The sequence below is a fragment of the Microcaecilia unicolor genome, chromosome 8 (assembly GCF_901765095.1).
Source record: "Microcaecilia unicolor chromosome 8, aMicUni1.1, whole genome shotgun sequence".
NCBI classification, from domain to species: Eukaryota; Metazoa; Chordata; class Amphibia; order Gymnophiona; family Siphonopidae; genus Microcaecilia; species Microcaecilia unicolor.
Genome location: NC_044038.1, coordinates 113,657,770 through 113,684,338, shown reverse-complemented (window position 1 = coordinate 113,684,338; position 26,569 = coordinate 113,657,770). Strand labels below are relative to the sequence as shown.

Here is a 26,569-nt window from a genome sequence, read left to right as displayed (position 1 = left end):
GAAACTACCCTGTTTCCCCGAAAATAAGACATCCCCTGAAAATAAGACCTAGTAGAGGTTTTGCTGAATTGCTAAATATAAGGCCTCCCCCGAAAGTAAGACCTAGCAAACTTTTTGTTTGGCCCCGATGGGTGCCCACTCTCTCCCACCAGAAGCTCACTATTTGGCAACTAGCACCCAGCCCAGTTCCCATTAGTGTGGAGGTAGTGATGGCGATAAGGTACTGTGTTGTGGTTTATTAGTGGAGGTTGTTTGTTTTTTTGTGTCCTTGTGAGAGCCGGACGTCTATAACACAAAGCAACGCATTCTTTTCCTCGTTCTTCCTCTATCGGGGCCATTGTTGGGATTTTTTTTTGTATGTGTAATCATTTGGTCCTCTAGTGTGGTGCATTTGGGTATGGCTTGTACCGTGTTTCGCCGAAAATAAGACATCCCCTGAAAATAAGACCTAGTGCATCTTTGGGAGCAAAAATTAATAAAAGACTGTCTTATTTTCGGGGGAAACACGGTAGAACACACAAAGACTGGCCTAGGGAAACAGAACCTGAAGCAACGTCCTGTTTCAGCCCTGCTCCTTAAGTACTGCCAGCATCAACCGCCCAGTCCCAGCCGACATGGCCAGCCAATCGGAACCCGGCTACTGAGGAAGTCTCTCTGGTTGGTTCCGTCCAGCTTCCCAGGCGGGGCTACAGCACCGGCATCCCAATCTGGTGCCTCCAAGGCGGAGCTTCGGGTTCCCGCGCCCGAAAGTGGAAGAGACGCCGGCCATCGCGTCTCGGCGTCATCCTCCCCGCTAGCGCAAGCCCGAACCCCATGGCCGGCGACCGAGAGCCCGGAAGCCGCGATCGCCGGCCTACGGACTTGGCCCCGGACAGGGCGGCCATTGCCGCAGCGAGCCCCGGCTCTCAGTCGCAGCCTCGAGAAGGCTGGCCATCACCGCAATGGACCCCGGCTCGGCCCCGACTGCACCCGGAACCGGCGCCCATCCGGGAAACCGTCGGGTAAGCCCTCTCTGGCTGCAGGTCCTTCTTCCTGGCCCTTGCTTCCCGCAGAGGAGCAGCCGGAGGGAGCAACGGATGTGACAGAGGGGAAGATTTAGGGGTCCAATGTTGGTCTATGGCGATTTATATGGTGGGTGGGAGGGAGGGAGGGGGGAGGTTTAAACGGGGTGGGGGCTGGAGGTAAGGGTTGAGGAGGGGTGGGTGTGGGTTTAGTGAGAGAGTGTGGGTACGGATGTTTCTCCCTCAATGCATCTATGGCAATTTTAGGTATCACCGTAAGATCCTTTGTAGGTGGATATTAGGGAAGCGGTTTTATGGAGTCCTTGGAAAGGGGTTTCGAGTGGGGCTGGGCACTTAGACCCGTTGGGACAAACTGTGAGTACTGCTATGATACAGTCTGTCATAAACAATAAGGTGGTTAAATCTGTAAGGTTTGTTACGTGGAATGTTGGTGGAATAACGTCTCCAGTGAAAAGAGCAAAGATCTTGGCGTCCTTATGTTGGCGCAATTCAGATATTGTGTGTCTACAGAAAACACGCCTCTCTGACGAGGAACACCTGAAATTGAAATGTAATTGGGTGGGAGAAATTTTTTCTTCACCAGCCAAGGGACGGAAGGGTGGCGTAGCAATTTTGATACGAAAAGGCTTATCAGCTAAAGTGGATCTGCTATCAACAGACTCCCAGGGCAGGTATGTGTTATTACATTTGTGGATGCAAAATAGACAGTTTTTTGTGCTTGCACTATATGGTCCCAATGTTAATGACACTAATTTTTATCAGAACTTAGTTCAAACATGCCTGCCTTATAAGTCCCTTAAGCTAATGGTTTTAGGAGACTTTAATTTAGTAGCAGAACCATCATTAGATTGTTCCACTCCTCGGGCAGCTCATCGAGGAGGGCCTAGGGCCTGAGTGAATCCCTCATTTATGTGTAGCCTTAATTTAATGCATGCTTGGCGGGCACTGCATCCTGGAGAAATTGATTTTACCCATTTATCAAGGGCTCATGGGACTTTTTCGCGAATTGACTATATTTTAGTGTACAGATTTGTTTTTTCCGTGGGTGCTTTCAGTGACCATAGATGCAGTAGAAATATCAGACCATGCAATGGGTTGGATAGATCTGGAAGCACTGAGTTATTATCAAACGAAGAAGAGGTGGCGCTTTTCAGCAATGCTGATTTTGCTAGCTACCTCCAAAGTAAATGAGTAGATTATGTAGAATTTAATAAACAACATAAGGAAGAGCCTATTCTTTTTTGGTCTGTGGCAAAGTTAAAGGTGGCTAAATGGAAATTTGTACGATTGCCCAGTGCTGCTAATTGAGAACAGGTACATATCACCCAAGTGTCATTAAACTCGTTATTGCAAGAGCGAGCCACCAGGTCCCTTCTAAATCACAAATTTAGATTCCAGAAATTTGGAATAAAATAGGCCCCTTCATAGGCGGTCGGTGGCCCAACTGTTTGGGGAGGCTAAAGGGGGTGGGGTTAGGGTGGGGTTAGGGTGGGGTTGAGGGCGGGGCCAGGGGGGTGCATACCTCCATTATTGTCTGACAACACACAGAAAAAAATAAAAATAAAAATAAAATAGTCACAATTAATACCTTTTATTAAATTTAGATATTAGATTGTAAGCTCTATTCAGCAGGGACTGTCTCTTTGTGTCAGGTGTTCAGTGCTGCATGCGTCTGGTAGCGCTATACAAATGTTAATAATAATAATAATAAGCTAACCACAATCGCTCAACTGCAAAACACTGTGCACAACTTTGTGCAAAAACACACTCAGAACCTTACTGTACCATAAATATTACACTGGACAGAACCTAATACACCAATATACCACCCATACGGAAAATGCAGACCATCAAGAATATGAAACAATGGATCATAATATCACAATTCTCATGTAGAGCCACAAAACACCCTTTTAGGGTGGCTAGTGTTCACAATGAGCTCCTTTTATTAACAACCATAAGTAGATCCTTCAAGAGGTAATGTCATGATTTAGGCTCTACACCCTTTCTGATGTTTTGGTGCCACCTCAGTAAGGCCAACACACAATCTCTCCACTGCAAAACACTATACACAAACTTGTACAAAAACACACTCATAACCTTACCAAACCATAACAGCATTAATTACAAGGACAGGATGAGCTACAACCTTATGCGTGGAAAGGCAGCACTGTAATTACACTGGGCTCTAAAACACCAGTACAGAAGCTAGTGAAAAAAATAAAAAGGGCTGCAAATACTACACGCTAGCTGAATACTGCACCTTGATCACACATGAAAAACACATGACACAACAGATATGAAGGCAAAATACTGAACTGGAAAGTTACCTCAAGAAGTCAGACTCAGCATGCAGCAATACTAGAAAAATTTAAACTTGCATGCAAAATTTCACAGATGCACATTTCCAAAAGCTGACATATTCCAATTAATACATTCTGAATAAAAAAATGTTTTCTACCTTTGCTGTCTGAGTATTTAGTTTTCTGTTAGCTTTGGTCCCAGTTTCTTCTGTTGTATGCAGTGTCTTCTTTCCATTTGATATTTTCTCTCTCACCATGTCCACCATCCTTCTGTGTTCTTATGCATCCTGTCTACCATCTGTAGCCCTGTCCCTATCCTTTCTCCAGTTTAAACATCTGCCCTCAAAGTGTTTCAATCTAGCCCTTAAATTCAGCAACTTCCCCTCCATCCATATCCAGCATTTCTCCTCATTCCCTTCTGTCCCTGGATCCACAATCTCCCTCTTTTTCTCTTTCCCCTCTAGTGTATATATATCCCTCCCTCTCATCCATCCCCATCCATCCCTCTCTTCCCTCCTTCTTCTCTCCCACTGCCCACATCACTCTCAGTATCTGCCTTCCTTGCACCCTGGGCCCAACATCTATCTCTTTTTTCCTCTTCCTTCCCCTTATAGCATCTCTCTCTCTCTCTCTCTCTCTCTCTCTCTCTCTCTCTCTCCCTCCCTCCCATTTCCATGTTCAACATTTCCCCTTTTCTCTTGCTGTGCATCTGTCCCTCCCTCCTCCTTCACATCCAGCATTTCTCCCTCTCTCTCCCCATGCATCTCCCCCCACCACCAACATTTCCCACCTCCCTCGCTCACCTACCTAACATTACCCCATCACCCCAACAGTGCTCCTGTCTCTCCCTGTCTCCCTGCCACCAGCCAGCATGCTGCCTCTGTCTTCCCCGCCGGCGCTGCCTCGGTCCCTGACTCCCTGCAGCATTCTTGTGTTCACCCGTACCCGTCGCCGTCAGTGCTGCCATTCATTCTCATAGGCAGCTCCATTCCCGCTCCCCTTTGCCGCGTCCTCTGGCTCTCTCTGATGCACTTCCTGTTTAACAGGAAGTGCATTAGAGAGAGCTGGAGGAGTGGACGCGGCAAAGGGGAGCGGGAGCGAGGCTGCCTGTGAGAGTGAATGGCAGCGCTGACGGTGACGGGGCGTGGAAGACACGATTAAGGCAAATTACGAGGGGATGTTGAGTGGGCCCTGGCGGGGGTTGGGGGAGGCAAGGAGGGCTGCTGGTCGGGGACAGCAGGAAGGAAGGAGGAACGGTGTGGGAGAGCTCCCTGGCTGCTGCGCAAGCCCTGCGTTTGTGAGGGCAGCAGCCAGGAAAACGTCAAGATTGGGCTAGCCTCCCCAAGCCTCTTATACGGGGCGCCTATGCCTCCTTCTTCTCTCCCACTGCCCACATCACTCTCAGTATCTCCCTTCCTTGCACCCTGGGCCCAACATCTATCTCTTTCTTCCTCTTCCTTCCCCTTATAGCATCCCTCCATACAGCATCTCTCTCTCTGTCTCCCTCCCTCCCATTTCCATGTTCAACATTTCCCCTTTTCTCTTGCTGTGCATCTGTCCCTCCCTCCCCCTTCACATCCAGCATTTCTCCCTCTCTCTCCTCCCACCAACCTCCCTCCCTCACCTACCTAACATTACCCCATCACCCCAACAGTGCTCCTGTCCTGTCTCTCCCTGCCACCAGCCAGCATGCTGCCTCGGTCTTCCCCGCCAGCGCTGCCTCGGTCCCTGACTCCCTGCAGCATTCTTGTGTTCACCCGTACCCGTCGCCGTCAGCACTGCCATTCATTCTCACAGGCAGCTCCATTCCCGCTCCCCTTTGCCGCATCCTCCGGCTCTCTCTGATGCACTTCCTGTTTAACAGGAAGTGCATCAGAGAGAGCCGGAGGAGTCAGTGGACATGGCAAAGGGGAGCGGGAGCAAGGCTGCCTGTGAGAATGAATGGCAGCGCTGACGGCGACGGGTACGGATGACCACAAGAATGCTGCAGGGAGTCAGGGACCTAGGGCAGGCAAATTGCGAGGGGATGTTGGGTGGGCCTGGCGGGGGGTGGGGGTTACATGTGGGGGGAGCAGGAAGGAAGGAGGGACGGTGGGAGAGGTCCCTGGCTGCTCGCAAGCCCTGCGTTTGTGAGGGCAGCAGCCAGGGGAACGTCAAGGCCAGGGGAACATCAAGATTGGGCTGGAGAGGCTTAGCTTCCCCAAGCCTCTTATACGGGGCGCCTATGGGCCACTTATTGGCTAGAGTAGTTAAGTCCTGGGAGCAATCTCGAGTCATTATGGCCTTAAAAGATCATCAGGGCCACATTCAAAATAAGAGTGAAAAAACTGCTAGAATTTTCACCAAGTATTTTTCCAAATTATATTCCACTCAGGAACCACTAGATAGGCCAGGCCTAATGTAAACCCCCTGGTGGCAGAGCAAGGTATTAAATGATGGTACCAAATATGTCACTGTGTTTCCCCGAAATGATTCAACACCAACCAGGGAGTTTAACAATAAAAAGAAAATATTTTTTTTATTAGTGAATTATATTTAAATGCTAATGAAATCTTATCAACTTGCAAATTTAACATATGTATTCCAATTACAGGTTAGCAACACAAATCAGTTTAGTCTCTAGAAACATTGAGAGCATCCTCAGATAAGTATAAATATTAGTTACATAAATCATTTAAGTACATTCAATTCCACAAAACACCAGACTCTTCAAAGACTCCCCTCTCCTGTCCCTCAGACCCCTGGAGACCCCCAAGGATCCCAACATGTAAGTTTTCCTCTACTCTTTTTTTCTTCTTTTAGTTATCTCTCACTTATTGTTCAGGTTTCCTTTACTATTTTCTCTTATGTGCACTTTTTAAAATAGTTTCAGTCACTTAGCTGCTCTCTTTGTTTTCTCTCTCTGGCTCTCTTAACGGTGGGCACCTTTTCTTTCAGGTGATGATCTCCAGCATCAACTTTCTTCCAGTCTTTCCCTAGTAACATGTTCTTACCAATACAGCTCCTTCCCAACTGCCAGCCTGAGCTGTTTGTCACTCTCCTGAGAGTTTCATCAGCATGCACACAGATCACTCAGTTTCACTGCACTGCTCACTGTCTCCACACCAGATCCAGAATGAGCCAGGTAATCTTTTAACATTTAACCCATAGGGTTACACTAAGACAATACCTTAGTCAAGTTAGCCTCTCTAAGTTAACATGCCAGGAGTTAGAGGCCCTTAATGCTCCAATATCTGGTAAGGAACTTCTAGAAGTAATTAAGTCCTTGAAATTATTCTCAGCACCCGGGCCGGATGGATTGTCTGGGGAGTTTTTCAAGCTGCTGTCCATACAACTTTTGGGTCCCCTGGCAGATTATTATGAACAGGTTGTTTCGCAGGGCTTCTTTCCTCCACATACGAATGAGGCTTTGATCTCTTTGCTGCGTAAACCAGGAAAACCAGCGAACCATATAGACTCGTATAGGCCAATATCGTTACTCAATGTAGATATTAAAATCCTAGCGAAGATATTAGCTAATCATCTCTCATATCTGTTGCCTCGGTTGATAAGTCCCGAACAAGTAGGTTTTGTTAAAAACAGGCAAATTGTTGGAAATGTTCGTCGTTTATTAATAGCAATGGCGTCCTGTCAACATTTTCAATTGCCTTCTTTGATGGCGAGTTTAGATGCAGAGTGTTAAATATTTAAATTTTCTCACTAGTGGTGAGGGGAGATTCCATGTATCTATGCTTCTCCTATGTTTGGTAGGGGGAGGGGGGAAGTGGGGCTGGGGAGGGTTTAAAATTTTTCAAAGTTATTGAACAGCTAATTGTTGTTGTATATTTTATCTCTTGCTGAATAAAAAGATTTGAAAGATAAACTGAAACCTTTTCTAGAGGTAGAAACTTAACAGCCAAAAAAACTTTAAAAGACAGAAGGAAAGCTCAAACCTAAAAAGACAGATTCTGTTCTTTGGTTGCTTGAGAGGAAGCATGGCCAGTGACCTCAATTAGGTGTTAATTAAGGTGTGAGGAAGTAGAATATCTGCTTCCTGAGTTAGATTGAAAGAGCCCCTTATGAAAAAGTCCCCTTAAATTCAAAACTATATAAAGAGGAAAGGTGTCACTGAACTTTCTTTCTGAGAAGTTCTGAGAGAAGAGGACATTTCACTGGTAAGTGAACAATATTTTGCTTTGTGCTTTGGGAAATTAATTGGGGTTTAAAGGAGAAATTGTAGATTAGTGATAGGCAGAATATAAATATAAAACAGATTAAAAACTGGTTAAAAGATAGAAACAGAGAGTAGGGTCAGTATTCTCAATGGAGAAGGGTAGTTAGTGGGGTTCCCCAGGGGTCTGTGCTGGGACCTATAAATGACCTAGAGATTGGAGTAACTAGTGAGGTAATTAAAATTGCTGATGACACAAAGTTATTCAAAGTCGTTAAATCGTGAGAGGATTGTGAAAAATTATGAGACTGAACGTCTAAATGGCAGATGACGTTTAATGTGAGCAAATGCAAAGTGATGCATGTGGGAAAGAGGAACCCGAATTATAGCTACGTCATGCAAGGTTCCACGTTAGGAATCACGGACCAAGAAAGGGATCTAGGTGTCGTCGTTGATGATACATTGAAACCTTCTGCTCAGTGTGCTGCTGCGGCTAAGAAAGCAAATATAATGTTACTTATTATTAGGAAAGGAATGGAAAACAAAAATGAGGATGTTATAATGCCTTTGTATCGCTCCATGGTGCAACTGCACCTCGAATATTGTGTTCAATTCTGGTCGGCGCATCTCAAAAAAGATATAGTGGAATTAGAAAAGGTGCAGAGAAGGGCGACGAAAATGATAAATGGGATGGGACGACTTCCCTATGAGAAAAGGCTAAAGCGGCTAGGGCTCTTCAGCTTGGAGAAAAGGCGGCTGAGGGGAGATATGATAGAGGTCTATAAAATAATGAGTGGAGTTGAACGGGTAGATGTGAAGCGTCTGTTTACGCTTTCCAAAAATACTAGGACTAGGGGGCATGCGATGAAACTACAATGTAGTAAATTTAAAACGAATCAGAGAAAAATTTTCTTCACTCAACGTGTAGTTAAACTCTGGAATTCGTTGCCAGAGAATGTGGTAAAGGCAGTTAGCTTAGCGGAGTTTTAAAAAGGTTTGGACAGCTTCCTAAAGGAAAAGTCCATAGACAATTATTAAATGGGGAAAATCCACTATTTCTGGGATAAGCAGTATAAAATGTTTTGTACTTTTTTGGAATCTTGCCAGGTATTTGTGACCTGGATTGGCCACTGTTGGAAACAGGATGCTGGGCTTGATGGACCTTTGGCCTTTTCCAGTATGGCAATACTTATGTACTTATGTAAACTTAATCAACTAATCTCCATACTCTTTTCCCCCTAGTTTTAAAACTTGAACTTTGTACCACAGCATTAACAGATAGCCTCTAGCAGGCACTGCAGGACCTAGTTTAGTCTTCATACCACCCACCCTCCCCAACACTCACCCACACACTCCTAGAACAACTCTTCATTTATAGTCAGTCATTGTAATTAGGATAACAAGCAAGGAGTGCTCTTACAGAGTTTTAAAAACATTTTGTTACTGTCTAAGAAGGAAACACTTCCTAAATCACACAATATATCATATAAACTAAAAGACATTTTCATATTAGGCTAATACCCTTAATACTTTAGCCAGTTTTAAATTATTGAAAAACTTGAAAGTACTAAGATGGAATCAGCAGTCCAGCAGTGAGAGGGGTGCTTTCCAGTCTTTTTTTTTTTGTTACATTTGTACCCCGCGCTTTCCCACTCATGGCAGGCTCTATGCGGCAGGCAATGGAGGGTTAAGTGACTTGCCCAGAGTCACAAGGAGCTGCCTGTGCCGGGAATTGAACTCAGTTCCTCAGTTCCCCAGGACCAAAGTCCACCACCCTAACCACTAGGCCACTCCTCCACTCCAAGTATCAGACACAAGTTCATGAACCTGTGTCTGAAGCCGTGCCCGGCTCGACTCCGTGGAAACACGGCCACGGTGGGAGCGTCGAGAGGTAGACTCCCTCGCCAGCACCGGCGAAGCTCCCTCCGCCGACGTCGTCGGGGAGCCTTCCTGGGAGGCAACCGCAGTCGGTACCGCAAGTGGCACAGATGTCGGAGACCTCACCCCGGGCAAGGGGCCAGCCGGCGCCTCACTCGACAGTACCGGTGGCGCAAGCACCCCCGGTACCGGAGGGGAAGGGCGCAACAGCTCTCCCAGGATCTCTGGGAGAACGGCCCGGAGACTCTCGTGCAGAGCGGCTTTGGAGAAAGACATGGAGGCCGATGCAGGCGTCGAGGTCAGAGTCTGTTCCGGGCGTGGAGGCTGTTCCGGGCTGTCCAAGGTGGAGCGCATCGACACCTCCTGAACAGAGGGTGAGCGGTCCTCCCGGTGCCGATGCCTACTGGGTGCCGACTCCCTCGGCGACCCAGAGCTCTCGGTACCGATGCGGGAAGGAGACCGGTGTCGATGCTTCTTTGACTTTTTCAAACGAAGCATGTCACTGGAACTTCCCGGTACCGACGAGGAGGACGTAGAATCCAGCCGTTGCTTCCTCGGGGCCGAGGCCGAAGAAGGTCGGTCTCGGGGGGGCTGTACCGCAGGAGCCCTCAGGGTAGGGGGAGACCCACCCGAAGGCTCACTGCCACCAGCAGGGGAATGGACAGCCCTCACCTGCACTCCAGTCGAAGCACCACCGTCCGACGACATCAGCACTAGTGGAGGTCCCGGTACCACCGACGCCGACGCAGCCTTTAGATGTCTCGGTACCGACGATGCAGAGGGTCGATGCCTCGATGCAGTCGATGCCGAGGTCGAAGGTCTTGATGCTGTCGACGTCGATGCACTCGATGCCCCCGGTGCTGTTGTCGACGAACAGCCCGAGAACAACACATTCCACTGGGCCAATCTCGCTACCTGAGTCCTCTTCTGTAAAAGGGCGCAAAGACTACAGGCCTGCAGGCGGTGCCCAGCCCCCAGACACTGAAGACATGACGCGTGCCTATCAGTGAGCGAGATTACCCGGGCACACTGGGTGCACTTCTTGAAGCCGCTGGGAGACTTCGATGACATGGGCGGAAAAATCACGCCGGCGAAATCAAAATTCGCAATGGCGATATAGGCACCAAAAATAGGGAGAGAAAAAACCCATACCGAGGCCTCAAAAAAGGACTACCCCGAAAGCGAAAGGAAACTTACGCGGGGCAAAAGCTAGAAGCACGGGAAAGGGGTAAAGACCATAAAGGTCCTTTTTTTTTTTTAGCGAAAATCGCGAAGACGCGCGAGGGTCAACTTTGAGGGGCGCGAAACGGCGCAAAACACGACCGTCCCGAGCGCGGACAAAAGAAGACTGACGAACACGAGCCGGTTCGGGCGGGAAGACGGCCGCGCATGCGCGGTGCGCATCGGCGCACGAGGACTAGCAAAGGCCTTTGCTAGTAAAGTTTTCCGATTGGAGGGGCTGCCGTGGACGTCACCCATCAGTGAGAACAAGCAGCCTGCTTGTCCTCGGAGAACATTCTCTTTTATGTATCCCAACCATTACTGACACTGCCAATTCAGCTAACTAAATATTGCTGCTTTGTTCTGAGTGCACTGCTTACAGCAAACTAAATATTGCTGCCTTGTTTCGAATGCACTGCTAACAGCAAACTAGATTTTGCCTGCCTTGATCTGAATGCATTGCTTACAATGAACTAAATTTTGTTCGCTTTGTTCTGAGCACACTGTTTACAATGAATTACATTTCGCTCTGCAGGCTTGCTAAATCCTCTAACATTCTAAACACACAAATTAACACACATACTAACACTGATATGAACGCCAGTAAAATACTCCTAACCATCTACTATCTCACCCTACTCCAACACGCATTTACAACCCATGACACAGACAACAACAGCCCCACATTTCACAAGCCACAAACTACTCAAGCACATAACATGCCTACCCAAAAAGACAAAGAAGACCACGAAAAACCTAATATCCACGGATACCATCAAAGGATAGGCAAGAAAGAACGCACCAAACCCTCACATCAAGGAGACAGACAACTGATAAATATTACCACAATCCCGAATCCAAGAGAACAATACCAATTAATACAAATAAGTTACACTAATGCCAGATCAGTAGTCAATAAATCCACAACATTAACTGACTGGATCACGGCAGATCATCTTGACTTCCTACTCATTAGCGAAACCTGGATCCATGACTCCAAAGATCCAATAATCTTAGAGTTATGTCCTCCAGGATACAAAATTACCCATTGGACAAGAGAAGGAAAAAGAGGAGGAGGCATAGCAATCTAATATAATAAAACGCACCGTGAACGTTCTGTGAAGCCGGAAGTCTGAAGCCGGAAGCTTGAAGCCGGAAGTCTGAAGCCTTGAAGCCTTGAAGCCTGAAGCCTGAAGCCTTGAAGCCTTGAAGCCATCTGACGTCACTCCCAGGCTGAGGCTGAAGGGTTCGGGGATTCGTGGTGTGAAGCCTTCAAGCCAGCCAGCCGTCTCTGCCCCGCCCTCGCGACAAAACAAACAAATCCGGAAGCGAAACGTCAGGTAAGGAGGCGGCGCTCCCGACGTCTAGCCTTCCCTTCGCTGTGTTCCGCCTTCAAAACAAAACAAGGCGGAACACAGCGAAGGGAAAGCTAGACGTCGGGAGCGCCGCCTCCTTCCCTGACGCTTCGCTGCACGAACCGCCACGGAGGTAAAGTTAAAAAGAATTAAAAAAAAAAAAAGGAAGCATGGATGCGAAGGGGTGGGGGGGGCATGGATGCGAGGGGGGGGCATGGATGCGAGGCATGGATGCGAAGGGGGGGCATGGATGCGAAGGGGGGGGGGGAAGAAGAGGGCGGGCCAGGCTGGGACATGGGAGAGAGCGTAGCATGGATGCGAGGGGGGGGGGGGGTCATGGAAGGGCGAGAGGGGACTTGCTGGAAAAGGATGAATGGAGGCGGCAGGGGACAGAGGAGCATGGATTACAGAGCAGGCCTCAGGCAGAGAGGGGAAATGCTGGATAGGGAAAAATGGAGGGGCCAGGTGACAGATGAGCATGGATGGGCATGGATTGGAAGGCCAGGACTCAGGGAGAGGGGAATTGCTGGATAGGGATGAATGGAGGGGACAGATGGGCATGGATGGATATGGATTACAGAGCAGGCCTCAGGCAGAGAGGGGAAATGCTGGATAGGGAAAAATGGAGGGGCCAGGTGACAGAGGAGCATGGATGGGCATGGATTGGAAGGGCAGGACTCAGGGAGAGGGGAATTGCTGGATAGGGATGAATGGAGGGGACAGATGGGCATGGATGGATATGGATTGCAGAGCAGGCCTCAGGCAGAGAGGGGAAATGCTGGATAGGGAAAAATGGAGGGGCCAGTTGACAGAGGAGCATGGATGGGAAAGGATTGGAAGGGCAGGACTCAGGGAGAGGGGAATTGCTGCATAGGGATGAATGGAGGGGACAGATGGGCAATGGATGGATATGGATTGCAGGGCAGGCCTCAGGCAGAGAGGGGAAATGCTGGATAGGGAAAAATGGAGGGGCCAGGTGACAGAGGAGCATGGATGGGCATTGATTGGAAGGGCAGGACTCAGGGAGAGGGGAATTGCTGCATAGGGATGAATGGAGGGGACAGATGGGCATGGATGGATATGGATTGCAGGGCAGGCCTCAAGCAGAGAGGGGAAATGATGGATAGGGATGAATGGAGGGGGCAGGTGACAGACAAACATGGATGGCCATGGATTGGGAGGGCAGGGCTCACGGACAGAGGGGAATTGCTGGAAAAGGATGAATGGAGGGGGCAGGGGACAGATGGCCAAGGATTGGGAGGGCACGGCTCACACTCTCTCTCTCATATACAATGTCTTTCTCACTCTCACACACACTGTCTCACACTGTATCACATTCACTCTCTATGTGCCACACAGTCACTCACACACTCGCTTGGTCTCATACACTCACTGAAACAGAGAATCTGTGTCTCACACACACTCTCTCTCTCGCCCACACACACACACTCTCTCTCTCGCCCACACACACACACTCTCACTCACACTGTGTCTCACATACACACTTGCACACACTCTCATTCTCACACACACACTCAGACTCACGCTCTCTCTCACACAATCACACTTTCACTGCGACTCTCAAACAGTCACTCTCACATACACTCTCCCAAACATACACACTCCGAGGAAAACCTTGCTAGCGCCCGTTTCATTTGTGTCAGAAACGGGCCTTTTTTACTAGTCCTATATAATAAAACTCACCCTCAACGTTCTGAGGACACTGACGTCAGTGTCACTTCCTGCGGGCACTTCCTTCGGGTTGAAGGGTTCGTGGTGGTGAAGCCACCGAATCACTGTGTCTGGGCCCCGCCCTCGCGTCAAACGTGATGACGTCGAGGGCGGAGCAATGGCGTCAAAGATCGAGGGCGGCGCAATGGCGTCAGTGGAGGAAGGTGGCCTGCGTTGACGAGGTGCGGAGCAATGGCGGTCAGTGGCTTCACAACGCCGAAGGGGTGGGTAGGGAGGGGGGGTTCGGGAGGAAAACCTTGCTAGCGCCCGTTTCATTTCCTCCAGAAACGGGCATGTTTTACTAGTAATCTATAAATCCCAATTCACAGTTACAACAACAGCAGAATCCATCCTTCCCCAACTTGAAATAGCCTCAGTTAGAATCAACCACCCCAACCTACGTGATCAACTAAACCTAATCATATTCTACAGACCCCCTGGCAATTGGCAAGATTCTCAATCACACTTTATGGATTTCATATCAAATACTTGCGTTTCCACCCAGAACCTTCTCATAGCAGGAGACATCAACCTTCACCTTGAATATACTAACATAAGCAATGTACATGAAGCAAAGAATTCCTCCAACTATGGGAGCTCCACTGGCCAAACATGCAACCCACCCACATTAAAGGCCATACATTAGACATTATAACTCACAAATTTTCATCAGAACCTATCCTCACAATCACAGTCACAAAATGGACAGCCACACCATGGTCCGATCACTACAAAGCAAGCACTTCCCTCTCCTGGAAAACAAAAGAGCCACAACAAAAACAAGAAAAAAGAACCTATACTACAAGAGGCAAAATAGACCCACTAATATTCTGGCAACAACTTTACACCGACAAATGAACAACACCTACAGACTCACCCCAATTTCTACAAGAATGGGACAACAGATGCAAAGCAGTACTAGACAATATAGCACCGCTCCAAACTAGAAACTCAGATAGGAAAAACTCAATACCATGGTTTAACAAAGAATTGAAAGAACTAAAAACACAGGTCAGAAGACTAGAAAGAGCATGGAGCAAGAAAAAAGATGAACACACTCTCAAAGAGTGGAAACAGTTACAAAGAAAATACAAATACAACATCAGACAAACTAAAAGAACGTACTACAAAACCATAATAGGACCAAACTACAAGGATACACACAAATTCTTCTCACTCATAAACAAACTCCTAAACACTACACCGGTTACCTCTAATAACACAGACACCCCATCCGCAACCAACTTAGCAAAATATTTCAACGAAAAAATTATAAAGCTCCGACGCATGATACCCACCAAAACCATCGAATACACAAGCATCCTTGAATGCCTAGATCCAAAACCTTGGGAATATCCAGCAGATCGATCATGGACCAACTTCAACAAGATCTCAGTAGATGAACTCTCACAATGGCTTAGAAAATACGCCAAGCCTCAATGCAAATTAGACATTTGCCCTACTAGCCTAATAAGAGCTGCCCCCAAACAATTCAAAAAAGACCTCACGAACCAGGTAAACCACAGACTCCAAAATGGTCTATTCCCCACGGATAAAGGAAACATCCTACTCATTCCACTGCCAAAAGATGCTAAGAAGAACACAATGGACCTAACCAATTATCGCCCAGTTGCATCCATTCTGCTCATAACCAAACTGATGGAGGGCATAGTGACGAAACAACTTACTGAATACTTAACTAAACACTCAATTCTACATGAGTCCCAATCAGGATTTCGATCAAATCCTAGCACCAAAACTGTACTAGTGTCTGCAATGAACTCATTCAAAAAAACAATTGCAACTGGTAAAAACATACTCCTACTACAATTTGACATGTCTAGCGCCTTTGACATGGTTGATCATGGAATATTACTTCATATACTAGAATACTTCGGAGTCGGAGGCCCAGTTCTCAAATGGTTCGAGGGATTCCTCACCACCAGATCTTACCAAGTAACAACGAACGCTGAAAGATCACCTCCATGGATACCGGAATGCGAAGTTCCTCAAGGATCCCCCCTCTCACCAACTCTTTTCAACCTAATGATGATACCACTAGCCAAACTCTTAGCTAATCAAAACCTTAACCAATACATATATGCAGACGATGTCACGATCTACATCCCGTTCAAACATGATCTAAACGAAATCACCAATGAGATCAACCAAAACCTCCGAATCATGCACTCCTGGGCAGATTCATTCCAGCTAAAACTCAATGCAGAAAAAACTCAATGTCTAGTACTCACTTCCCAATACAACACAAACAACTACTCCATCATAACTACACCATACTGCACTCTTCCCATTTCAGAAAATCTGAAGATTCTTGGAGTCACCATTGATCGAAACCTCACACTCGATACCCACGTGAAGAACACAACGAAAAAGATGTTCTACTCGATGTGGAAACTCAAAAGAGTAAAACCTTTCTTCCCGAGAAACATTTTCCGTACCCTGGTACAGTCAATGGTAATAAGTCATCTGGACTACTGTAACACTTTGTACGCTGGCTGCAAAGAACAGACTATTAAAAAACTCCAAACAGCCCAGAATCCCGCAGCCAGACTCATATTTGGAAAAACCAAATACGAAAGTGCGAAACACTTAAGAGAGAAACTTCACTGGCTCCCACTCAAGGAACACATTGAGTTCAAGATCTGCATGACCGTACACAAAATCATTCACGCAGATGCCCCACTCTACATGTTAAACCTAGTGGACCTACTGCCCAGAAATGCCAAAAGATCAGCCCGCAAATTCCTCAATCTGAACTTCCCCAGCTGTAAAGGACTTAAATATAAGCAGGCATACGCCACTACCTTATCGTACAGAAGTACACAGCTATGGAACGCACTACCCACAGCCCTGAAAACCATGGACAATCTAATCAACTTTCGCAAATCTTTGAAGACACATCTCTTCAACAAAGCCTACAAAAAGAACCCGTAATGACACAAATCACCACCCAACCCACCCAAGTATCAAAATACACCTCTTACACCACCCTATCTAACACCTCCTTCTGTAATCCCTCATACATCTTCTGCTTACTACCAATTGTATCTAAGATCCTGTCATGACTATGTCATAACAACACTCTGTAAGCCACATTGAGCCTGCAAATAGGTGGGAAAATGTGGGGTACAAATGCAATAAATAAATCATAAATAAATATATGGTAAAGTGGCAGGGTTTTTAGTGAATTACGATAAATCTGAGATAATGGGAATTACTAGCACAGAGGCAGAGTTGGAGCAGCTGAAACAGGCATTCCCTTTTAAAATGATGGACCATAGTTTTAGATATTTGGGAATTAGAATACCAAAAGATCTAGATAACCTCTTCTTGTTAAATTATACGCCTTTGCTCAGGGATGTGAGATGGGACTTGATTAAATGGAAGAATAATTGGTTGTCATGGTGGGGGAGAATAGTGGTAGTAAAAATGAACATTTTACCCAGACTGCTTTTTCTATTTCAGACACTGCCAATATTAGTACCCAGAAGGGAAATTTTAAAACTACAGTCAGATATAGGGACCTTTGTGTGGGCGAGTAGGCCGGCTAGGCTGTCGAAAAAAATCTTATGGGGGAAGGTGGAAGGGGGGGGGGGGGAGAGGGATGCCAAATGTGCAGTGATACTATTGGGCGGCCCAATTAAAACAGATAGGGGAGTGGAGTAAAGTAGACTTATCCCCAATTACTAGGCTAGAGCAAATTTTTGTTAGGGAAGGAAAGCTAGATGATCTGCTGTGGGCCTCAGTCCCGGAGCAAACATATAAGGGCCTTACGCTGAATCCTTTTGTATCTCATCTCTTCACGGTGTGGGGGAGGCTGAAAAGGAAGTTAAGAGGGACAGGGAATAGATCTACATATGCATGGCTCACACAGAAACCCGGGTTCCCGGGGGGGGAAGGGAAAATAAGGTATACCAAAATTGGTTTCTAAAAGGGCTCATACGGTTTCATGAGTGCCTAGATGAGGGTAGAATACGGACATTTGAAGAACTACAGGAAATGTATGGGTTAGTAGAGTCCGATTTATATGCGTACATGCAGGTCAAACATTTTATTAGTACAGAGAAATGGGCCAGGGAGGAATTCAAAGACCAAGAGGGATTTGAAAAAGTATGGGGGGATATGGATAAGTTGGGGAAAGGAATTTCACGGATATATGGACACCTCAGGGGGCAGAGTTTTATGAAAATGAACTATATGGAGGCATGGGAAAAGGACTTGAATCAGGATGTTTCGGAGGCAGAATGGAGGAGGGTATGCTTGGAAGTCAAGAAAGCCTCAGTGTGTGTGCTTATTAAAGACAATGCGTATAAAGTGCTGAGCAGATGGTATTATACACCTGATAGAATTAAAAGAATGTTCCCTGAGGCTTTGAGAATCAGGTGCTCAACATTAAATGTTTATATTTATTTACTTGTGTATGGCATTTGATCCCACATTAAACATGAATTAGGATGTTTTGTGGCTCTACATGAGAATTGTGATATTATGATCCTTGTTTCATATTATTGACGGTCTGCAGTTTCCGTATGGGTGGTATATTGGTGTATTAGGTTCTGCCCAGTGTAATATTTATGGTACAGTAAGGTTCTGAGTGTGTTTTTGCACAAAGTTGTGCATAGTGTTTTGTAGTTGAGCGATTGTGGTTAGTATATGTTTGAGCAACCACTTTATTCTTTGACTTATGATACATATCTAATATCTAAATTTAATAAAAGGTATTAATTGTGACTTTTATTTTTATTTATTTATTTTTTCTGTGTGTTATCAGACAATTATGGATTTAAGCTCCACTCCTGGCCCCACCCCTAACCCCGCCCCCTTTAGCCTCCTCAAACAGTTGGGCCACCGACCGCCTATGAGCCTAACTGAGGGGTGGCGAATGCTTGCAATACCCAAACACCAGAGGCAGTAATAACAAAAGGGTGACAGAATTCAAGCATCCTTTAGAATGACACAGAGGGCAATGGTAAGAAGATGAGTGGGGAAGTTAGAACAGTTACAGAAATGTTAATGTTCACTTACATGGTCAGTAAAGCCAAAAAGAGTGGGTATTACAAAGCTAACTTAATAAAAGGACATAGGGTCGACCTACACATAACTAAAACAGGGCCTTAGTAAGTATTCCAATATAGTTGGGGAAGTTTTCAAGTGGAGCATTCCAGGGGTGGAGATGGGGAAGAGCTGGAAGTAATATTCACAGTGCCAGTGTAGAAACTGAATATACTTTCCAGCTAAAGGGGGTAACTAATGGAGAAATGGCTCCTGGTCAGGAAAACAGCCTATCTGGGGCTAACCAAAGAACTCAAACATGAAATTCCTGATCTGCTGTTAGTAATATGTAACCTGTCATTAAAAATCATCCGTAGTACTGAAGATTGGAGGGTGGTCAATGTAAACCTGATTTTTAAAAAGGGTTCCAGAGGTGATCTGAGAAATTATTTTATTTATTTATTTATTTTTAGTACATTTATACCCCACATTATCCCAGAAGAGCGGGCTCAATGTGGCTTACACTATTACAAATGGTTACAATTCAGGGAGGGTACAGATACAAGAAAGCCAAAGGAAGGGGTAACAACATGTGGATAAGACAGGGGTGCATGTCGAGGTAGGTGCAGTCGGAGGATTACAGACCGGAAAGCCTGACGTCAGTGCTGGGTAAAATAGTGGAAACTATTATAATGAATAAAATTACGGAACATATAGACAAACATGGTTTAATGGGACAGAGTCAGCATGGGTTCAGCCGAGGGAAGTCTTGCCTCACCAATTTGCTTCATTTCTTTGAAGGCGTGAATAAACCTGTGGATAAAGGTGAGCCAGTTGATGTAGTGCATCTAGATTTTCAGAAGGCTTTTGACAAAGTTCCTCATGACAGACTCCTGAGAAAATTAAAGAGTCATAGGATAAGAGGCACGGTTCTGGTGTGGATTAGTAATTGGTTATTGGACAGAAAACAGAGGGTAGGGTTAAATGGTCATTTCTCTCAATGGAGGAGGATGAATACTACTTACTACTACTACTTAACATTTCTAAAGCGCTGCTAGGGTTACGCAGCGCTGTACAATTTAACATGGAAGGACAGTCCCTGCTCAAGGAGCTTACAATCTAGGAGACAAATGTACAGTCAATCTGATAGGTCAGGCAGATTGGGGCAGTCTATATGTTCGAAAGGTTAGGTTCCGAAAGCAGCATTGAAGAGGTGAACTTGAAGCAAGGATTTGAAGATGGATAGGGAGGGGGCTTGGCGTAGGGGTTCAGGAAGATTGTTTCAGGCATAGGGTGAGGCAAGGTAAAATGGGCGGAGCCTGGAGTTGGCAGTGATGGAGGGGTACTGAGAGGAGGGATTTGTCATGTGAGCGGAGGTTACGGGCAGGAACAGGGGGAGATGAGGGTAGAGAGGTAGTGAGGAGCAGCAGAGTGAGTGCATTTGTAAGTAAGGAGGAGAAGCTTGAATTGTATGCGGTATCTGATCGGAAGCCAGTGGAGTGACCTGAGGAGAGGGGTGATATGAGAATAACGGTTTTGACGGAATATAAGACTTGCGGCAGAATAGTAGAGTGCCACAGGGATCTGTACTGGGATTGGTGCTATTTAACATATTTATAAATTATCTGGAAAATGGAACAACATGTAAGTTGATTAAATTTGCAGATGACACAAAACTATTCAAAGCTGTCAAAACACATGCGGATTATGAAAAATTGCAGGAAGACCTTAGGAAACTGGAAGACTGCGCATCCAAATGGCAAATGAAATTTAATACGGACAAATGCAAAATGATGCACATTGAGAAGAGTAATCTGAATCATAGTTACCTGATGCTAGGATCCACCTTAGGAGTCTGCCCTCAAGAAAAATATCTAGGTGTCATTGTAGACAATATGCTGAAATTTTCTGCTCAGTGTGAGGCGACGGCCAAAAAAGCAAAAAGGATGCTAGAAATTATTAGGAAAGGGATGCAAAATAAGACCAAGAATATTATAATGCTCTGTATTACTCCATGGTGCGACCTTACCTTGATTATTGGTCACCGTATCTCAAAAAAGATACAGCAGAATTAGAAAAGGTTCAAAGAAGAGCAACCAAAATGATAAAGGGGATGGAACTCCTCCTATATGAGGAAAGGCTAAAGAGGTTAGGGCTCTTCAGCTTGAAAGAGAGATGGCTGAGGGGAGATATGATTGAGGTCTACAAAATCCTGAGTAGTGTAGAATGAGTAGACGTAAATTGATTTTTCACTCTTTCAAAAAGTACAAAGACTAGGGGACACTCGATGAAATTACATGGAAATACTTTTAAAATTAATAGGAGGAAATATTTTTTCACCCAAAGAATAGTTAAGCTCTGGAACTCATTGCAGGAGAATGTGGTAACAGCGGTTAGCGTATCTGTGTTTAAAAACGGTTTGTATAAGTTCCTGGAGGAAAAGTCTATAGTCTGCTATTGAGACAGACATAGGGGAAGCCATTACTTGCCCTGGTTTGGTAGCATGGAATGTTGCTACTATTTTGGTTTCTATCGGGCCCTTGTGACCTAGATTGGCCACTGTTGGAAACAGGATACTAGGGTCTGATCCAGTACAGCTATTCTTACTTTCTTATGTACTTAACCGGTTAGTGCCGCTGAAAATGTCTGGTTAGCGCCTATCTCAAAACCAGCTATTTTGGGGGTGTTGTAGGGTTGGAGACAGCACTTGGATGGTTAAATGTTGATATTCAGTACTTAACTGGCTAGGTTAACCGCATAAACAGGACCACATAAATGTCAGTCCTATCTTTGTGCGGTAACCCATAGCCGGTTAAGTGCTGAATGTCGCACTTAACTAGCTATGTGTTAACTGGCTCCAGAAACCCAAGAATGCAATGCCAGTGCCTAGACATGGTACCTGCACTGAATTTCCAGATTTAACATTGGTAGTGGTCATCAAAACATTGATCGCCACTGGCTGAATATCAGGCCCTACATTTCTATGTTACTTTATATTGATATCTCCAAAGACGTAGCAGAATGTAGCTTAAAATGATTTTGTGACAAAATAAAATGAGAAGGGCTGGGTCATTCTCCCCTTCTGGCTACCACCCTCATTTAAAATGCGTTGTATTCCTTACGTTTTTGAAGCCTCTGTAGAGCACCTGCAGCTCCCTCTTTGTGAAATTGGTTTGGGCCTCCAGGGGTTCCAGTCCTTCCGGCCGGTAACAAACCATTGTCATTTCTAGTTCATCTTCAACTTTATCTAAAGGAAAAAGATGTAAAGACAAACAGACATTTATGCCTTGGTGATAACAGCTGTGTGGTAGCTGTGTTAAGTCTACTTGAATGCACAGACTTTATTTCTACCTGGGATATCCCAAGGATGCATCATCATCAACCTCTTCCTTCACCTGCTCCCCACAATACATTTCTTGTCTTGATCAGCAGAGCAAAAGCTTTGCTGTTAATTTGCCCTGGACTTTGCTTTAGCGTCTGAAATGATCTCAAACTGAATGTTGATCAGAGGGGGTTTTGTGTGTGTGTGTGTTAAATGTTTTATGGAGAAAAAAATCCCAAGAGATTCCACAAACAAAGGAATACCATTGCTTTGTATGTGGAATCTGCAAAAAAAACCAAACAAAACATTAAACATAAAATAGTAAAGGGGGGTGGGGGACAATATTTCAGATTTTATTTTTACAGAACTGCATGCACATTCTAGCTATATTTGCTAAGCTATTCAACAGGAAACTTTCTTTCTAGTGCCTCAGCATGTTCATGCTCCTGAATGAAATGCTCATGCAGACCACTTATTGTCACCTCTCTTCAGTGGCGTAGCTAGGGTAGTTGACACCCGGGGCCGGTCATTTTTTAACACCCCCCGAAATCCAGTACTAGGCATACCGAGAATACAAAACACTCAGGACCTATATAGCAATTCTACCATACCATAAGCAGTAATTTGTACGAGTCACACAAGGAAAAGGAAAGCATCTTAAACACTACAGTGAGCACTAGAACATCAATTCACCTATTGTAAAACGAAAACAGACAGATTAGTACAGATCGTCGATCCTGCACAGTCAATGCCAACCGAAAGCCATGTCTTTTTCACAAATAGATACACCCTAATCCACTATAGAATAAGTAATCATAAACTTTCTATTTAGACAAAAATTAAACTGAACCCCCAAGATGCCAGACTCTGCTTACAATGCAACACCACAGAAACAGAAAATGTCCTCTAGTACTGTGCAAAATATAAAGACAGCAGATGTAAATTTGAAAAAACTAACAAATACCAATCACCACTTTACAAATTAACAAATAGAAATAAAACAAATAATATCATTTTATTGGACTAATACATTTAGCTTTCAGAGGCCAAAACCTCCTTCCTCAGATCAATTCAGTATAGTACTGTTACAGTGTCCTATCCTGACCTGAGGAAGGGGGTTTTGTTCTCCGAAAGTAAAATGTATTAAAATTAGTCCAATAAAAAGATTACCTTATTTACATGTTCTATTATAAACATTTATTAACACAGCTACAATACTACTTTATCCTAAAGCAAAAAAATAAAAATATATATTTACAGTTCGTTGTCTCTGGTTTCTGCTTTCCTCATCTTTTCACTGTCTTCCTTCTATCCAGCATCTGTCTTCGCTCTCTCTCTCTGCCATCCAGTGTCTGCCCTCTCTCTCTGCCCCTTCCATGAACCATCTGCCCCAGTCTGCCATCTCTCTCTCCCCCTTCCATCATCATCTGCCCTCTATCTCTGCCCCTTCCATCCACCATTTGCCCCAGTCTGCCCTCTTTCTTTCTCTCTCCCCTTCCACGCACCATCTGCCCTTTCTCTCTGCCCCTTCAATCCGTCTGCTCTCCCTCTCCCATCCGTCCAGGGTCTGCCCTCCCTCATGTGCCCCCCTTCCATCCAGGATCTGTCCCCTCTCTCTCTCTGCCCCCTCTTTTCAGCCCCCAGTTCCAGTCCCCTTCATCCACCACATGCCTTGCACCCCCACTTTCAGCCCCAGACCCATTCTCACACCTGCCCCAGGCATGGACCCATTTTCCCTCCTGCCCCCATGTCAGACCCCAGTTCCAGCTTCAGACCCCTTCTCCCATCTGAGCACTCCCCTCCCCCCTCTGAGCACCCCCACCCTCCCCAATCCCCTTCTCCCCTCTCTGAGCACCCATCTGAGCTCCCCCACCCTCCCTAATCCCCTTTAAGCACCCCTCTGAGCTCCCCCACCCCTCCCCAATCTCCTTCTCCCCTCTCTGAGCTCCCCACCCTCCCTAATCCCCTTTAAGCACCCCTCTGAGCTCCCCCATCCTTCCCCAATCCCCTTCTCCCCTCTCTGAGCTCCCCACCCTCCCTAATCCCCTTTAAGCACCCCTCTGAGCTCCTCCACCCTTCCCCAATCCCCTTCTCCCCTCTCTGAGCTCCCCCACCCTCCCTAATCCCCTTTAAGCACCCCTCTGAGGTCCCCCACCCCTCCCCAATCCCCTTCTCCCCTCCTTGATGCTCTCCCACCCTCCCTAATCCCCTTTAAGCACCCCTCTGAGCTCCCCCACCCCTCCCCAATCCCCTTCTCCCATCTCTGAGCTCCCCCACCCTCCCTAATTCCCTTTAAGCACCCCTCTGAGGTCCCCCACCCCTCCCCAATCCCCTTCTCCCCTCCTTGATGCTCTCCCACCCTTCCTAATCCCCTTTAAGCACCCCTCTGAGGTCCCCCACCCCTCCCCAATCCCCTTCTCCCCTCTGAGTCCCCTCCCCCCCCCCCCCCGAGATCCATTCTCCTGCTGCTCCTACCCTGTCCTGGCTTTAACTTTTTTTTTTTTTCGAAGCGCCGGAGAGTGGCAGGCAGCGTGCCTCGCGTCTGCCCTGCTAGTAAAGAACATCTCGCTGACGTCGTCGTCCTTCCCAGGGTTGCCAGGTGGAAAATTTTTTCCCACCCAATCCAGCCTAAAAACAGCCCAAAACCCGCCCAAACTCAAACCCCGCCCCTGACACCCCCGCCCCCGCCGTCATCACCCTCGCCCCCGCCGTCATCAACTCCGCCCCCGCAGTCACTGGCCCCACCTCCCCCGTCATCGGCCCCGCCCAGAACGTCACTAACCCCGCCCAAAACGTCACTAACCCCGCCCCCGCGGCCGAAAAAACCGCCCGAAAACTGCGGAAAAGAAAAAAAAGCCCAAAAAAACGCGGCCCGCCGCGGGCAAAAATTTCCCGCGGGGGCGGTAAAACCGCCCACCTGGCAACACTGGTCCTTCCCTGAGTCCCGCCCGCCCTCGCGGTAATAGGAAGTTGCCTCAGAGGGGGGCGGGACTCAATGTGGGAAGGGCGACGACGTCAGCAAGATCTTCTTTACTAGCAGGGCAGACTCAAGGCGCACTGCCTGCCACTCTCCGGCGCTTCGAAAAAAAAAATGTTAAAGGTGGAGCAGTGGGAGCGGAGCACCCCCCCACCCGATGACACCTGGGGCGGACCGCCCCCACCGCCCCACCCTTGCTACGCCACTGCCTCTATTCAGTACATTTTGTTCTAATTTCTCCACATTTCAAATTTTTTCTCATAAATAAGTTCTGCTGATGTTATCATTCTGCCAAAGGTATTAAAAAAAACCCAGGTCTTTAATTTTGTACATATTTTGCAAAGCATCAATCGCATAATTTCTCTTTGCTCAGAACTTAAACTGTAATCTAGCCCTTCTGGAAACTTGCCAGGGCTGGGGGATTCTTATTCCTTCTGTCTGTCAACCCTGTGCCTGCAGGATGAGCAGGGAGATGGCAGTGCAGTCCTACAGAGTGGAAGCACTGGAGAGGGGACCACAATCTTAACCAGTTAAACCACTGTAGGGGCAACCAAGAAGGGCACCATAATGGGATGTGGGGTAAAATGTGCCCCCTCCTCCACTTTAGGCTTGGGCACCTCCCAAAGTCAAGGTCCGGCTACACCTCTGATCATCACCCCCCCCCCCTCCTCCGCCTCTGAAATGTCCAAATCCTGTGAAATGGAAAGTTCTTGTTTCTTAGGAAGCTGCTCTTCAAAAGCAACATGAGGAGAAGAAAGAGAGGCAGCTTAAGCTGACTTTAATAAAAAGGCCTGATGTAATAAAAGAACAAATTCAGGCGAAAACAGCAGGACAGAGACATCCCAGGACACACAAGCAGGCGAGGAAACCACTGACAAAATGGCCGCCGAAGCTTCGCAGAGCACAAGAGACAATTGTCACTGAGCCTGCCAAAACCGCCATCAGAGCAGGGTTGGATTGAATTCCCGGAGATGGAGTACTAATGGCCAAAGTAGGCAAAAGTCCATTGTCTGCTATTCAGACAGACATGGGAAGCAACTGCTTGCCCTGGGATTGTTAGCATGGAATGTTGCCACAATTTTGGTTTCTGCCAGGTACTTGTGACCTGGTTTGGCCACTGTTGGAAATACGATACTGGTCTAGATGGACCATTGGTCTGACCCAGTATGGCTACTCTTATGTTCTAATCTGAATTGAAACAGATGAGACAGATGAGCTAGACACACCATGCTAACGTCTGGAAAGATTAGAGCTTTTGGCATGACATTAATAATTGTAAGAAGTAAGGCTGTGGGTCTGGGGCATTAGATAGTTTGTGAAGTTATCCTAGGATTATTCCAGTTTTAATCTGTGTGCTAAGGTGGTTTTTACTCTTCACCTGTGTAATGCACTTTCATCTGTTTCTTGTACTGGGATTAATTCAGATTGTCAAAGGCTGTAGAACAGATATTTTGGTTAGAGTGGATGGAAATTATTTTCAAAGTGTTTGATTTTATAGGAATTTCTTTTTAGGTTGCTGAAGCAAAAAATTGTGAGATAATTATATTCAAAAAACTTTCACTAATTTTTATTTGGTGTGTTTTGCATCAGGTCATGC

The 26,569-nt window shown here is 46.3% G+C and overlaps 1 protein-coding gene across 1 annotated transcript in view; it reads right to left on the bottom strand.

The window, feature by feature from the left end:
• KCNIP1 (potassium voltage-gated channel interacting protein 1) overlaps positions 1 to 21,920 on the bottom strand; it is an 86,977-nt gene extending 65,057 nt beyond the window's left edge. Inside the window, exon 1 of the mRNA XM_030211805.1 lies at positions 21,796 to 21,920. Within this exon, the coding sequence (XP_030067665.1) occupies positions 21,796 to 21,897 (102 nt within the window). The 5' untranslated portion in view covers positions 21,898 to 21,920. The remainder of the gene's footprint in view (positions 1 to 21,795) is intronic.
• Positions 21,921 to 26,569: the final 4,649 nt, after the last annotated feature.